The following is a 17,124-nucleotide window of genomic DNA, read 5'->3' on the forward strand; positions in this document are numbered from 1 at the left end:
ATGAAATTTTAATAAACAGCATGAAAAAAGACATGACAATAGAGCAAAAAAAAAAAAGAATGACAATAAAACCAAAGAAAGAAACCTGGATCACAGAGAAAGTTCTGGATAAAGCAGGTGATCTACAAAATAATAAAATACATGTTTTTAATTAAAGTTATATGTGTGACTGTAGTCTCTAAAGAGAAAAAAACAAAACAATGGAATAAATACAGTATTAAAAACCATTATCTAAGAAAATTGCCCAGAAATAAAAAGAGATCTTACCCACATATTTTAAGGACCACCATGAACTTTCCTTTTCTGTCAGGAAAGCTGACCTGAAACAGTCCTTCCTAAGACATGCTTTAAGGAAACTGTAAACCTTAAAAGTGAAGAAGTCTCCTCTGGACAGAAAGATCAAGTCTCAATAAGCAAACAAACATGTAGATTGGGCAAGAGACTCTGTCACCAATAAACAAAGTGAGGTCAGTGCAGCAACCTTTTCAACAAATAACCAAGTAGAAGTCAAGGGTTGTATACCCAGCCACGTGATCCTTTAAAAGTATCCAGGCTCTGGGAAGAGGTCGATCATATTAGAGATTCAAGAAATCAGGTAATAATGTAATCACAGAACCTTCTAGAAGAGGACAAACTTCAAGCAACCGAGATTTGATAGGAAACACTGGCAGAAAAGCTGAGCAGTGTAGGACTAAGACCAAAAGAAAGTTGAGAATAAGAATATAAGAGTAATATATATAAATGCTATATATTCCAGTGAAGCAGAAATAATGCAACTATAAAAGCCTATAGGAAACAGGAAAAAGGAGAAGAAATAACAGTAAGCTAAGTGAGAGCCATGGAATAGTCTAAAGGTCACTAAACACTCTAACGGTCACTAAAAGCTGAAAACCAAATGGAAGGTTAAATAAGGAAATGAGCAACTAAAGCCAGTATAAAAGACGTTACTGTAAAAGTAACCACTAGAACAAAAACATCTAAAGTTTCTAATGGACTCCTTCAAAATGAACAAAAAGACGAAACAGAATGGTTCAGGGAATATGATACTCATGAAATGTTAACAAAATGACAGATATGAAACCAGACAGGAATCCTGGTAGTAAATGTGAATGGGCTTAACTCACCACTTAATAAAATGACTTCAAATGGGTTACAAATATCAAATCTCTGCTGCAAAGGGGAAACACACTGACAGAAAATGACTCAAAAAGCTAAAAACAAAGGAATGGTCAATATTATTCCAGGCAAAGGGAAACAGTAAGGAAACAGATAGAATCTAGTTAGCAGGATGGACAAAAAACCCAAAAAACCAAAACCAAAAACAAAACACTTTACAAGGCTAACATCCACACTTTGAATGTACAAATAACAGTGAGGAGTATCGAAAGACCAAACAACCTTCATGAAGAACTCAGAGAAGCAAGGAAAAAAATAAAACACACTGATAAAAAGAGTATCTCAAGAGCGACCAGAAAGCACAATGTCGGGGTGTAGAAGATGCAACGACATCAGGAAGACTTGTATTATGACCCATATGTAATTTTCTAATATTAAAACTTATAATACAAAATATACTTATATCTCAAGGGTGCACAAAACATTAAAAAAAAAAAACCTGATAAAGGTAACATGCTCAGGGAACAATGCACTAAAACTAGAACTTATTCAGGAATGGGGCGCCTGGTGGCTCAGTCGATTAAGCATCTGACTTTGGCTCAGGTCATGATCTCACAGTTCGTGGGTTGGAGCTCCGCGTCGGGCTTTGTGCTGACAGCTCAGAGCCTGGAGGCTGCCTCGGATTCTATGTCTCCCTTTCTCTCTGCCCCTCCCCAGCTCATGCTCTGCCCTTTTCTCTCTCTTAAAAATAAATGAACATTAAAAAATATTTTTAAAAAAAGAAGTTGTTATTGGGGAAGAACAAGCTTCTTCCATCAGGACTTCAAAAGCAAACAATCCTCTAGTAAACTGCTCTTTGGTGAAAAAGGAAACAAACCAAAGCCAAAGTTCTAAACCAAAAAAACTAGTGAAAATATTACTTACGAGTCTATGTGGGACACATATATGGATCAGAGATTTCACAGCATTAAATGTTTTGCATCGGTGAAAAAGAATGAAAAACAAGTGAATCCTTAACTCAAAAAGTAAAAGACTAGAAAAAGGCAACAGTAATATAAAAGAAAGAAGTAGCACAAAGAGGGAAGCAATAAAGGCAGAAACACATGAATACAAGAATAAATTTAAAATAATATGGATAAGGGGACCTGAGTGGCTCAGTCAGCTTAGGATCTAACTACTGATTTTGGCTCAGGTCATGATCTCACAGTACATGAGTTCGAGCCTTCTGTGTTTAAGGTCCAGTAGTTTTAGTAAAGCATATCTTAGAGTGAACCATTCCAGGTCAGTTTTCCCAGGTTCCTGATGGTCCCTCTGAATATGTGCATCAGGTCTTTTTTCACCTTTGGACAATTTACTTAGATTAGAAGTTAATGAAACAGGGGTGCCTGGGTGGCTCAGTTGGTTAGGCGTCCGACTTCGGCTCAGGTCACGATCTCACGGTTGGTGAGTTCGAGCCCCATGTCAGGCTCTGTGCTGACAGCTCAGAGCCTGGAGCCTGCTTCAGATTCTGTGTGTGTGTGTCTCTCTCTCTGCCCATCCCCTGATCGTGCTCTCTCTCAAAACTCAGAAATAAATAAACATTAAAAAAAAACAAGTTAATGAACAAAAAACAGAAAAACAGTAGAGTAAGTGGTAAGTCAAAAAGCTGGTTCTTTGGGGGTCACCTGGCGGGCTCAGGTGGTGGAGTGTGCAGCTCTGGAGCTCGGGGTTGGGAGTCTGAGCCCCACTTGAGTGTAGAGATAAATAAAGTCTGAAAAAAAAAGCTGGTTCTTTGCAAAGAAACAAAGGAGGCAAATCATAGGCTAACCTCTTCAACAAAAACAAGGGAATGAAATCTCAAGTGTGCAAACTGAGAAAAAAATTAAGGAAGAACTACCATTGAAACATGGTACGAAAAAATCCTAAAGGCTATTTTTGTTCAACTTGATACAAATACATCTGCAAGAAATGTAGCAACTAATTTACTAACAAAATACCACTTACCAAATTTATCTTGGAAGAAACAAAATGTAAAGAGAATAATTTCCACATAAGAAACAAAATATCGAGTTTGCCTGAGCCATAAAACACGCACTTGCATCCTTTCCACCTAGATTCAAAAATTGTTAAATTTTTGCCACATTTGCTTTATATAAAGGCTTTCTGACCATGAACTATTTGGTTTAAGTGCAGACATCATGACCTGTTATTTCAAACATGTCAGCATGTATTTCCTAAGAATGAAGACATGATCACACTCAGGAAAACCCTCCAATGATACATCACCCATCATATAATCCATTCAAGAGGAGCAACAGCTTGCAAATATCTATGTGCTTCTGGGCTACACAAAACTCCTCCCTTCACTACAAAATCCTCCATAATCAGAGGTATAGCTATCATGAAAATGAGTTTCATCAAAATTATCTCTTTAAAAATTTTCCACATAGGTTCTGAAATTTGTTAACGTATCCCTAGGTATGCCTGTACTGTCTTTCTCCATTTTCAGTGTTAGGAAAATGCTGGCCTACGAATGAATTAGTATACCTTTTTTCCTGGATTTTCTTGAAGAGTTTAGTAAAACTTGTGTTATTCCACATGTGGCAGAACTCACTAATGAAGCCCCTGGGTCTTCTTTGCGGAATAGCTATCTATTTCTTCTGAAGTGAGCTTTAGTAGTTGTTTTTTTGAAGGAAACTGTCCATTTCATCTAAACGTTGAATTCATAAAGTTAGAGGCATAATATTTCCTTATTTGACTTGTAGTATCTGTAGAATATTTGGTGATATTGCCACTCCTATTCTTGACATTAATAATTTGTCTCAGGGCACCTAGGAGGCTCAGTTGGTTAAGCGTCTGACCTCAGCTCAGATCATGATCTGGCAGTTTGTGAGTGAGAGCCCAGCGTCGGGCTCTGTGCCAACAACTCAGAGCCTGGAGCCTGCTTCGGATTCTGCGTCTCCCTCTCTCTTTGCAACTCCCCTGCTTGCACTAAATGAACATTAAAAAAAATAATAGTAATCTGTCAATTTTACTGACCTTAAAAGAACCAGCTTTTGGTTTCACTAATTTTCTCATTTATTCCTCTGATTTGAATTACATCACTTTTTATCTTTATTACTTCCTTTCTTCTGCTTACTATGGATTTAATTTGTTCCTTTTTTTTCTAGATTCTTAAACAGGAAGCAGCTGAAGCCATTAATTTGTGATGGTCACCTTATCCGACACAAATTTCATAGAGGTGTGTTAGATATATGTGTGTGTACACACACATGAAATTTATACATCATATATTAAATATGTTGTATATAATACATACTCCATATAAAAGAAATTTCACATATGTATTTGTGCTAGAGATATATACATACACACAAAAATGTACTTGTGTTGGCCATTAGTTTGTGATAGTCCATCTTATCTGACACAAATTTAATACGTGTGTGTTAGATGTGTGTACACACATATATACAAAATTCAATGTATGAAATATATACATATCTTAAATATACTTTATAATACGTATTTCAAAAAAAGAAATTTCACATATGTATTTGTATTAGAGATACATACATACACACAAAAATATACTTGTGTTAAGTAAGAAAGTTTTCAATTACTACAGCTGTGTCCACCTTTAAAAACTAGGAAAGAGAAAACAAAACCCAAAAGTAAGAGAAGAGGAGCACTTGGGTGGCTCAGCCGGTTAAACACCTGACTCTTGATCTCAATCTCAGCTCAGGTCTTGATCTCAGAACATAAAGTAGTAATTCAACAATGTATTGTTGGAATTTAAACATATACAGATCTACTATGTATACAAGTAATATCACAAAAATAGAGTAGAAGAAATAGAACTATATATGAATACATTTCTATATTTCACTGTAGATGAGGGGGTATAAATCTGAAGTGGAGTCTGTTAGGGTGCATTTCTTAGGGAAATTTTAATAACAACCATTACGAAAATAACTAAGTGAAAAGGTCATTGAAGAATTTAAATACTGTGCTAAAACACATTCACTTAATGAAAAACAAGGTACTTGTTTGAACTATGGGTCCAAAAAGGCATAAGGCAGATAAACATAAAACGCAAAATGGCAAGAGTAAATCCAGTCATACCAATAACAGAAAACTGGGAATGGATTTAGAAATCCAATCAAAAAGCAGTAATTGTCAGGTCCCAAACACAAGCTGTCTACATGAGACACACTTAGATTCCTATTAATGAATGAATTAATATTAATGAATATTAATGAATTAATGAACTCATATTAATGAATGAATTAATGAACTATATTAATATCTGACAAAATATACTTTAACACAAAATACGTTATTAGAGATAAAGTGGGACATTATATAATGAAAACAGTCCATCAGTAAAGGAGACGTAAATCCACATAATTCTACGTTGCTGACGATGAAACTAGAGTAAATACTGATAAAATTCAAAGGAAAAATACACACAACAATAATTAAAGACTTTAAAATTCCACATTAAGTAATGGATAAAAAACCTGCTAGAATACAAATAGGAGGAAAAAAAGATAAAAATAACACTATCAGGTAACCAGACTGACAAATATATATAAGACACTCCACGCAAAAAGGGAGGATTACACATTCTTCAGAAGTACATACGAAAGGTTCCCCAGAATACATTTTAAAAGGTTCTCCCACCAAAATGGAAGGAAATTATACATCAATCATATAAAGGAATTTTGAAAACTCACAAAGAGGACATTAAACAATGCATCTCTGAATAAAATAAAGGGGAAAAATATCCAGGAAATTTAAGAAAACACTTTGAGTAAAAATGAAGACCAAATATACAAAAACTTGAGACACACACAAAACAGTACTACAGTACTTAGAAGTCAATTTATCCTGCAAAAACCACATTAAAAAAGAACAATCCCAAATCAATAATCTGCCTTATACAACTGATAACAATGGGGAAAATAAAGTAATACAAATCCAAAGCAAGCAGGGATGGGAAATGAGAGAAGAGTAAAAATTAATAAACCAGAAAAGAAAGGCGATAGATGACTCTTTTAAAATATCAATAAACATGACTAAACTATAGGCTGACATGGAAATAAGAGACATAACAGTCAAACTACTGAAGTTATGGGGCGCCTGGGTGGGTGGCTTAGTGAGTTGAGCATTCAACTCTTGATTTCGGCTCAGATCATGATCTCATGATTTGCATGATTGAGCCCCGCATTGGGCTCTGTGCTGGCAGCGTGGAGCCTGCTTGAGATTCTCTCTCTCCCTCTTGCTCTCTGCCCCTCCCCTGCTCACTCTCATGTGCACACTCTCAAAAATAAATAAACGTATCTGAAAGAACTAAATTCCTGAAGTTGTGGAATAAAGGCAGTATACACGCTAGGGATAGAATGTACTCACATTACAAACCTGGAATGTTTTCTACGCTACAAAAACAATTGTAAGTGAATGTTTTGAATTGTATGTCAACTAATTTGATAACTTGGCTGAAATACAAAAATTCCTAGAATCGGAAAAAATATAACAACTCAAGAAGAAATAAGCTATCTGAAAAAAAGTGTAAGAAGTAAACACACTGCAGTCATTTGAAAACTGCCCATAAAGGAAGCCCAGGTCCAGATGGTTTCACTGGTGAATTTTTAAACTCGTTTAAATAAATATTAATTATTCAAACACTCCTGCAAACAATAGAAAAGAACACCTCCCACCTAATTATATGAGCCTTATATTACATCGGCACTAAACTCAGACATGATGAGAGAAGACGACTACAGTTCAATGTCTAAAACAACTAAGAGCAACATCTTTGGAATACAGACCCACAGATACTCTGCACAATACTAGCAAATGTTATCGAATAACACATTACGAGGATTGCACACAAAGACCCCGTGAGATTTATCCTACTAACGCAAGGCGGGTTTATCATCCGACGATGGTAAGTGAGCACCAACAGTGCACTCTCCCTCTGATTCACTCGAGCTGGAGGGTATCTTCTCTCCGCGTTCTCCCTCTGCCTCACTCCAGCTCGCCAGGGTCTTCTGGAAAGCAGTGTGTATACTCCTCCACCATACTTGGGCGCCTACTACTAGTGAACACTTTTAGGTTCCCCAGCTCTGGTGGCCAGCATCACTTCTGCTTCCAGTCTCACAGGACTGTACACATTTGCATACTTTAAGAGATACCGTCTGAAGATCTCCCTTCCAATCAGCCTGAATCTAGATGCTGAGTGAGATCCTCCCCTTGGGACAGTGACAGGTCTTGGAACACCCTCAACTACTGAAAGCCACTACAAATAAAAGAGGCTGGTTAGACAACATGAAAATTTGACAGGCAACCAAGAGCTAAGTCAGGGTCGAATGACAAGGTTCATCACCTACACCAGGCCATTCTTCCAATACTAGGAGAGGTGGCTGTTTTATCTAACGAACACAAACCAACACAGACAATCAAGAAAAATGCACAAAGAAATGTGTGTTCAAAACGAAAGAACAAGAAAAAACCTAAGAATAACGTTCTTAATGGAATGGACACAAGTGATTTACCTAATAAGAAGTTCAAAATAATAGTCATATAGATGCTCATCGAACTCAGGAGAAAAGAGATGAACACGGTGAGAACCTCAACATGAAGAAAGTACAAGAAAGTACCAAACAGAAAATACAGTAAGACAACTGAAAAATACTAGAGGAATTCAATAGCAGAACAATGAGGCAGAATGAATCAGTAATCTGCAGTCAGACAGTGGAACTCACCCAATGAGAGCAGGGGGAAAAGTGAACGCAGCTTAAGAGACATATGAGACAATATACAGCAGACCAACATTTGCATTATAGAAATCACAAAAGGGGATGAAAAAGAAAGGGGCAGAAAATTCACTGAGAGAAATAATAGCCGAAAACTTCCCCAAATTGGGGGGAAAAAAAGAAATCCATATCCAGGAAGCCCAGAAATTTCCATGTAAGATGAATTCAAAAAACCCACACCAAAAACATTATGAGATGGAGTGCCAAAAATTAAAGACACGGAGAGAATGTTAAAAGTAGCAAAAAATCCACAACTGGTTCCAGAAAAGGGAACTCTCGTAAGATTATCAGATCCTTCAGCAGAAACTTTTTCCAGTCAGAAGGCAGTGGCATGGTATATTCAAAGAATGGGAAAAGAAAAACCTTTACTGGACAACAATACACAGCAAAGCTCTCATTTAGAATCACCAACACCAGAAAAGCCTCACAAGAAATGTTAAAGGGACTTCTTTAAGCTGAAACAAAAGAATACAAATTAGCAACACGAAAACATATTAAAGTATAAATCTCACTGGTAAAAACAAATATATAGTGAAATTCAGAATATCCTAATGTTGTGAAGACAGTGGGTTAATCACTTACAAAAGCAGTATGAAACATAAAAGACCAAAGTACAAAAAATAACCATAATTACTTATAATCATTAGTTAAGACATACAGAAGATTAAAAGATACAAGAATTGACATCAAAACTATAAAACAAGGAGGGGGGGGATACAAACACATAACTTTAGAATATGTACAATCTTCAGTTGTTGTCAACTTAAAATTGACATTGTCCTAAAATGCCCCATTAGACCAGACGGACTTTACAGACATTTCATCCACAAAGAAAAATTCTCAAGTACACATGAACAATTTTCAAGGATGGACCATATATTAAGACAAAAAAACAAATCCTAGCAAATTTAAGAAGACCCAAACCCAATCAAGCATCTTTCCTGCATGAAACTAGAAATCAACTAGACAGAACAAGAAAGCAGAAGGTAGCATGCTTGCTGATTTCAAACTATACCAAAAAGCTACCGTAATCAAAACCGTATGCTATTGGCATAAATCCAGACACACGGATCCATGCAAGAGAACAGGGAGTCCAGGAATAAACCCACATCTAAGTCAACTAATCTACGACAAAGGGGCCAAGAATATACAATAGGGAAAGGACAGTCACCACTTCAATAAACGGTGTTAGGAAATACGGACAGCCACATGCAAAAGAGTAAAATTAAACCGCTATCTTGCACCATACACAAACTCTAACTCAAAATGGATTGAAGACTGGAACACAAAACCTGAAACTATGAAAGTCCTCGAAGAAAACAGGCAGTAGGCTACACATCACTCTCGGCAATAAGTTTTTGTATTTGACCCTAAATACAAAGGCAACAAAAGCAAAAATGAGCACGTGGGACTGCATCAAACTAAAAAGCAAAGCAGACCATCAATAAAATCAAAGACAATCCACTGAATGGGAGAAACTATTTGCAACCATTTATCTGATAAGGGGTTAATGTCCAAAACACAACTAATATTACTCAATAAGAAAAATCAAATTTGATTTAAAATGGGCAGAAGATATGAATAGACATTTTTCCAAAGAAGACATACAGATGGCCAACAGGTACTTGAAGAAAGTACTCTACGACACTCATCATCAGGGAAATGCAAATCAAACCCCAATGAGATAGCACTTCACACCTACCGAAATGACTATTCTCAAAAAGACAAAACATAACAAGTGTTTATAAGGATATGAAGACAAGGAAACCCTTAGGTACTCTTCGTGGGAGGGTGAACTGTGCTGCCACCATAGAACACAACATGGCAGTTCCTCAAAACATTAAAAATAGAACTATTATGTGATCCAGTAATTCCACTTCCGGGTATATATCTGAAGAAAATGAAAACACTAGCCTCAAAAGACATACACATGTTTTTTCACTGTAGCACTATATAAACAAATGAAGAATACATAGTTATAAGTTAAACACATTATGCATACTATATTTTGTATGTTTTACATATGTATGTATTATGTATATATACATATTATAAATATAATATACATGTGGAATATTACGCAGTCATAAAAATTAATGAAATCTTGCCATTTGGGGACACCATGGATGGATCCCGAGGGCATTATGCAAAGTCACAGAAGTCAGACAAAGGAAGACTAATACTGTTTGATCTTGCTTACATGGAATTTGAAAAATGAAAAACACAAACACAGTGATGTTACAGATCCAGGGAACATACTGTCGGTTGACAGAGGTATGGGTTTGGGGGTAGGAGAAATGGATGCGTGAGTGTGTGTGTATATCAAAACGATGTATTGTCAAGACCACACACACACACACACACCTTTATCAACAACTGATGCTGAGGCAATTAGATATCTACATGCAAAACAATTATACTCTTTTCTCACAACATACACAAAAGTGGGTAACAGACCTAAATGTAACAACCATTTACTTAAAGAAAATATAGGAATGAATCTTTCTGTGCTTGGGATAGACACAGCCCTTTTAGATACAACACCAAAACCAATAGTGACAAAAGACAGAACAGATAACCTGTATTTCATGACACAAAAAAACTCTTTTGCTGCAGAGCACACAGATAAAATAGTAAAATGACAACCCAGAAACAGGAGAAAATACTTGCAAACTACATACCTAATTAGGGACTGATATACAGAATATGTAAAGAACGCTTACAACTCACCAATACAAAGACAACTACAACTAAAATATTAATAAGGCAAATGCCTATTGAATATTAAGCTTGTATCTGGCAACCTTCCTATAAATGACTTCTATGTTGCAGGAGTGTGCCACTTTAGGATTCTTAGACAATTGAATCTCTGCAAAAAGAGGAGTTTTATTTCTTCCCTTGTCACCTTTCATATCTGTTTTGTTGCATTACCTAGGATTTCTACTATGATGTCAAATAAGAGTGGTGAAACTGGATGGCCCTGACTTGCTCCTGATCTTAGAGAGAAAGCATCCAGTTTCTCTTTATTATATGTGATGTTAACAGATTTTTTGGTAGATGTTTTTCATCAACTTGAGGAAATTCTCTATTCCTAGTTTGCTGAATTTTAATCATACATGGATTCTGTTAAATGCTTCTTCTGCATCAATTGATAGGATCATACAATTTTTCTTTCTGCAGTTTACTGATGGGATGGATTATGTTCATTGATTTTTGAATGTTGAATGAGCTTGCAGGTTTGGAATAAATCCTAATTCGGCATGGCATATATTTCTTTTCCTACACCGTTGGACTTTATTTGGAGCTCTGCATCTATATTCCTAAGAATTATTTGTAGTTTTTCTTCCAAGAGCGACCATCTGCTTTTGGGATTAAGGAAACAATTCTTTGGCCTTAAAGAAAGAGTGGAAAAGTTCCCTCTAACTACAAATCATCCCTAGGAATTTACAAAAAGGCCACTCGAGGTAATAAATAAATTCAGAAAAGCTGTAAGCCACAATATAACCACCCCCAAATCAGGTGGGTTTCTATGCAACTGCAATCAACAATCTGAAAGGAAATTAATAAAGCAATTTTATGTATAACAGCATCTTTGTCAGCCTATGGTACATTATACTGATTGTTTCTGGAATGCTGAACCACTTTTACATGCTCTGAATATAAACCACTCAGTCACGGTGTAGGATTCTGTTTATACACCACTGTTTTCTACTTGCGAATATTTTGCCAAGGATTATACAGGTAACTACTTGAGAGTATTTCTAAGTGTACCACTTCATACATTTTTTTGGTGGTTGCTCGAGGTATTTGAGTCCATTTCTAGGTAAAAGGCACATATATGATTCATCACATTCTTCTCAGATCAACATTTTACCAACTCAAGGGAAATGTAAAACTTCAATTCCATCCAAATCCCTTTATTATACCTTTTAAATGGAATTATATATTTTCCCCACACATGGAGCATCAAATCATAGGATATTTCTACATTTTGCTTCAACAATCAAATATGATTTCAGAAAATAATGAGAAGGAAACTCCATTATATTTATCCTTATTTTTTCCACTTCCGATGTTCATTCTTTTCTGAAGTTCCAACATTCTTGTGTTATTTCCTTTCTATTCAGAGGAGTTCCTCTAGCCATTTTACAAGTTAAGTTTGCTAGGGACACCTGGCTGGGTCAGTGGGTTGAGCGTCTGACTTTGGCTCAGATCACGATCTCATGGTCTGTGAGCTTGAGCCCCATGTCGGGCTATGTGCTGACAGCTCAGAGTCTAGAGCCTGTTTTGGGTTCTGTGTCTCCCGTTCTCTCTGCTCCTCCCCTGCTTGTGCTTTTTCTCTGTTTCTCAAAAGTAAATACATGTTACAAAAAAATTTTTTAATAAATAAGTAAAAGGTTTCCCAACATTTTCTCTTAGTTTTCCTTTGTATGATAACTTCAGCTCTCCTTTCATGAATATATGTTCATAAGATACCAGTTTTGTCTGAAAGTTCTCTTCCTTCAGTACTCAGAAAAAAAGGCATCGTTTCCCTCTAGCTTCCATGCTTTTGACTGAAACATCCACTATCATTTCCAAAGAAAAGGAGATGTTTCTCTCCGGCTACTTTGAAACATTCTCTTGTTTTTAGAAATGTAATCATGACATGCCATTGGCGTGGATCCCTTTGCATTTTTCTTACTTGGAGTTCACGCAGATTCTTCAATGAATACTATTAGGTCTTCTGCCGAACTTGGGAAGTTTTCAACCATTATTCTTTAAAATCCTTCAAGTCCCACCCTCTCTTCCCTTTCTGTTACTCTTCTTCCCGACACAGAGAGAATCCATGCTCCTCTCGTTACCTCCATGCCTTCCAATCTGGACTGACCATAATCACCCTAAAGGAAAACGACAAGCGTCCTCTAGCGACATCTGTAGGGCTTATGCTCTTCCCAATATCTTCTCCAGGGGCGAGAAAGATCTTATAAACATAAACCACACATTGTGTATTAACCAAAATATACTAATAAGGATAATATTAAAATCTTTAATAAGATTTATGATATTTACCTTGTGGACCACAACTGCCTGACGTCATTTCCTGTCCCACACTCATCAATCACTCACTCCCCTTTGGCCATTGTACTTTTTTTTTTTTTTCGCTATTTCCCAAAAAACACCAAACACATTCCTGCTCATTGGCTTAGTGGGTGCTATTCCCCTTGCTGAGAAGAGGCAGAAACCGCCCAACTCACACAAACATTTCACTCAAATCCGGCTCTAATGGTGGCTGATCTCCTACTTTAGGTCTCCACTGGCTACTCTTCTTAAAGCAGCACAATTTAACTCTGCTCTAATTTCCATGGTCATTTTTTACCACTACACAGCGTTAATACGCAGAAGTATCTCTTTCTAGTGCTACTTTTTAAATTTTTTTTTTCAACGTTTTTTTATTTATTTTTGGGACAGAGAGAGACAGAGCATGAACGGGGGAGGGGCAGAGAGAGAGGGAGACACAGAATCGGAAACAGGCTCCAGGCTCCAAGCCATCAGCCCAGAGCCTGACGTGGGGCTCGAACTCACGGACCGCGAGATCGTGACCTGGCTGAAGTCGGACGCTTAACCGACTGCGCCACCCAGGCACCCCTAGTGCTACTTTTTAAATGCATGAGACATATAACTATATAAATTCAAGGTGCACATGTTAGTTTCAGACAATTATAAACTGTATTATGACTGCTACTGTACCAGTAATCAGCACCTTTATTATGTTACACAATTCCCATGTCTTATTAGTGACTGGAACCATTCAGTTCTGGTGTCTTGGCAAGTGTGGTTATCACAATACGATACTGTCTGCATTCTTGATATGGTATCCGCTATCTCTAGGCTTACTTAGTACTCTTCCGATCTTGTGCCATCACTCCTTTCCCACACCCCATCCCCTGGGAACCACCACAGTACCCTCTGTTATCGTGAGTTTGCCTTTTCCAGATTCCAGATATAAGTGACACCATACGGTAACTGTCTTTCTCTTAAAGTGGCAAGATGTCATTTCTCATGACCGAATACTACTACTCTCTTTTCTTTCTTTAGCCATTCATGAACTGACGGGCACGCAGATTGTGTCCAGATCTGGCTATTGTGAATAAGGCCGTGATACACAAGAATGTGTATATTCTCTTCGATATCCTCTTTTCATTTTCTTCGGGTATGTTCCCAAGTACAACTGCGGGATCCTAGGACAGTTCTATATTTAACTGCTTGAGGAATCTCCACACCCTTTTCCACAGTAGGTGAACCAATTTACATCACCACCACCGACAGTGCACAAGAGTTCCCTTTTCTCCTCATCCTCGCCAACACTTGTTTTCTCTCGTCTTCTTGGTCCTAGCCATTCTAAATGGTGTGATGTGGCTCGGGGGTGCATGTCCCTCACGTTAGTGACGTTGACCACCTCTGCATGTATCTCTTGGCCACTAGTGCTACTTGTATAAAGTCACTGGCACATTATTCTTTCACTGCTGTGGCATTTATTAATTGTTTTTAATCAAAAAAATTTTTTTCATGTTTATTCATTTTTGAGAGACAGAGACAGAGCACGAGTGGGGCGGGGGGGGGGGGGGGCGGCGGGCGGGCAAGAAATAGGAAGACACAGAATCTGAAGCAAGCTCCAGGCTCTGAGCTGTCAGCACAGAGCCCGATGCAGGCCTCGACTCATGGACTGCAAGATCATGACCTGAGCTGAAGTTAGACGCTCAACTGACTGAGCCACCCAAGCGCCTCTCACTACTATGGAATTTAGACAACAGCAAGCACTCAAAAATTATTTGAGTCGGAAAATCAGTGTATGAAACAATGCCTGGGAACAGCAGGAATGCAGTGCAACAACGCCGGTAAGGTCGGAGGCTGACACTGCTTTGAGAAACACACACTCATGCAGGAAAACGATGGCAAAGGGGAGGAGGCAAAGACTGGTCTGTTGACAAATGTAAGAATGGTGAATATTCAAAACGTGAATCAAACAGGAGAAGATTTTTCGTGAGAGCAGAATCTGGAGGTTTGGTCCAATAACCAGTATTCTCAGTCACTCACTGGATTATGACTTCTAACAGGTACCTTAAAAACACATTCCAAAGTTGTCCAGCCCTGGGTTAATCATGGGAAGATAATAAATGTCCTGACGTTCATCGGTGCCGTATGTATCCACTCACCTGGGAGGCTCTGGCTTGGGAATTCTTCCTCCCATATCCATGGCTCCTCTCCTTGCTCCAGCCTGAAGATCACCTCTGGTTTGGTAGCACAGGACCCTGTCAACGTGAAATCATTCAGGATTCAGACCAGGTGGCCTAGACTTCAGGGCCTCTGGAAGAGGAGGAAGCCGCTGCAGCTGCTCGGTGAAGAAGCCACGGAACACTTCACTGGAGAGGTAAACACAACTACCTTCCTGGCGCCCAAAAGTGTTGGTCAATCGGCAATGACTCCTGAATTCCAATCTTAAATATCATTCAACGCGGCGCAGAGCCTATACGCCTCATAATTAACACAACCAAAACATGCTACTTGGAATTATATAAAAACAGTCCTTACCCACTGAGACAAGGTGGCTGTAGTTCTCCAGCATCACGTCCCTGTACAGGGACCTCTGACTTGAGTCCAAGCACTGCCACTCCTCCTGGGTGAAGCCCACGGTCACATCCTTAAATGATACCGATCCCTGGAATCTCTGTTCAATCTGAAATGTTCAGAATTGGGTGACATGGAAAAAGCTGTATGCGAACCAATCCTTCTCATGATTACCAAAACAGTCTGCAGAAGGCGTGTTTGGCTTTAGGCTTTGAGGGAAGACGAGAAATCTAACAAACGCTATGCCATTGCTTCAGGGTATTATTAATGTAAAAATCACCAAATCCCACAACGTATCCGGAACTGTTCCAATTCTTAGAAATGCTAAGATTAATAAAACTGTTCTTGTATTCCAGGAGCACGTAATCTGATAAGAAAACATGCAGTAACAGGTTACAATCGCTAAGGTGAGGTATGCACAAGACAGACTAAAACAAACGAGCAGCAAAATTAGCTCTTTATGGGGCCTCACTGAAGAACGGCTGGTGGAGAAGAGGAAACCCGTACTCTCATGAACACAGGGTCGTGGTCCCCGGTGCAAGCAAAGGCGGGGCTCCATTAACACGTTCGGGAAATGAGAAGAGGGCAAATGGTGGAGGAAAAGTTGAGAATCCAGCCTGGATCTGTGATGACAAGAAGTGCCAGAAAGGAATTCATGGAATGGATCACAGAGTAAATTAGACCGAGTCTTCAATGTGTGATCACTCTCCACCTTAAAGAATATTTTGGAGTACTGGGGCGCCCGGGTGGCTCAGTGGGTTGAGCGTCCGACTTCGACTCAGGTCATGATCTCGCAGTTCGTGAGTTCGAGCCCCATGCTGGGCTCTGCTGACAGCTCAGAGCCTGGAGCCAGCTTTGGATTCTGTGTCTCCCTCTCTCCCTGCCCCTTCCCTGCTCATGATCTGTCTCTCTCTGTCTCTCAAAAATGAATAAACATTTAAAAACGTTAAAAAAAAAAACCACTTTTGAGTACTATCAAACTTGATATTTATGAATTACATAAATATACTATCAATACATTTTGTTACAAATTTTTATTCTCCAGTTTAAAAGGTAAAAGCCGAGGGGTGCCTGGGTGGCTAACTTCGGCTCAGGTCATCATCTCCCTGGTCACGGGTTTGAACCCTGCATCGTGTTCTGTAAGGACAGCATGAAGCCTGCTTGGGATTCTGTATCTCCCTCTCTCCCTGCTCCTCCCCAACTCATGTTCTTTGTCTCTCTCTCTCTCTCTCTCAAAAATAAACATAAAAAAGTTAAAAAATATATATAAATAACATGTTTCTACCTGTTGATGCAGCTACATATCGTGAGTATAAAGGCTGAGGTTCCTTAAATATCTGAAGTGGGAGAACACACTGAGACATGACACGTCTATGAAGAAGTGAGGGGGAGCAAGATGATAAAATCAGCAGCACACAAAGATCTTCCCGAGTCATTTTCAAAACCAGGAGGCACCTCGGGAACCACTGAGAACACTTCCAGTATCATTTGTAATGTGAGTTCCGGTTCCCACGTTTCAAGCATCAAATTGCCAGAAGAGGCATCTTCCGGTCGACTAGGAGTCAGGACATCTCAAATTTGTCCACTTCTCAAACTGCACTTTCTG

The 17,124-nt window shown here is 38.4% G+C and overlaps 1 protein-coding gene across 1 annotated transcript in view; it reads right to left on the minus strand.

Annotated features, from left to right (window-relative positions):
• Positions 1-17,124, minus strand: part of LOC109248849 (zinc finger protein 33B-like) — a 34,194-nt gene that overhangs the window by 9,496 nt on the left and 7,574 nt on the right. Inside the window, exons 2-3 of the mRNA XM_019418887.2 lie at positions 15,483-15,627; positions 15,107-15,202 (exon numbers count right to left, since the gene is read on the minus strand). Of these exons, the coding sequence (XP_019274432.2) occupies positions 15,107-15,202; positions 15,483-15,627 (241 nt within the window). The remainder of the gene's footprint in view (positions 1-15,106; positions 15,203-15,482; positions 15,628-17,124) is intronic.

This window comes from Panthera pardus, unplaced genomic scaffold (assembly GCF_024362965.1).
Source record: "Panthera pardus isolate Hobbes unplaced genomic scaffold, ASM2436296v1 HiC_scaffold_22, whole genome shotgun sequence".
Classification (NCBI taxonomy): Eukaryota; Metazoa; Chordata; class Mammalia; order Carnivora; family Felidae; genus Panthera; species Panthera pardus.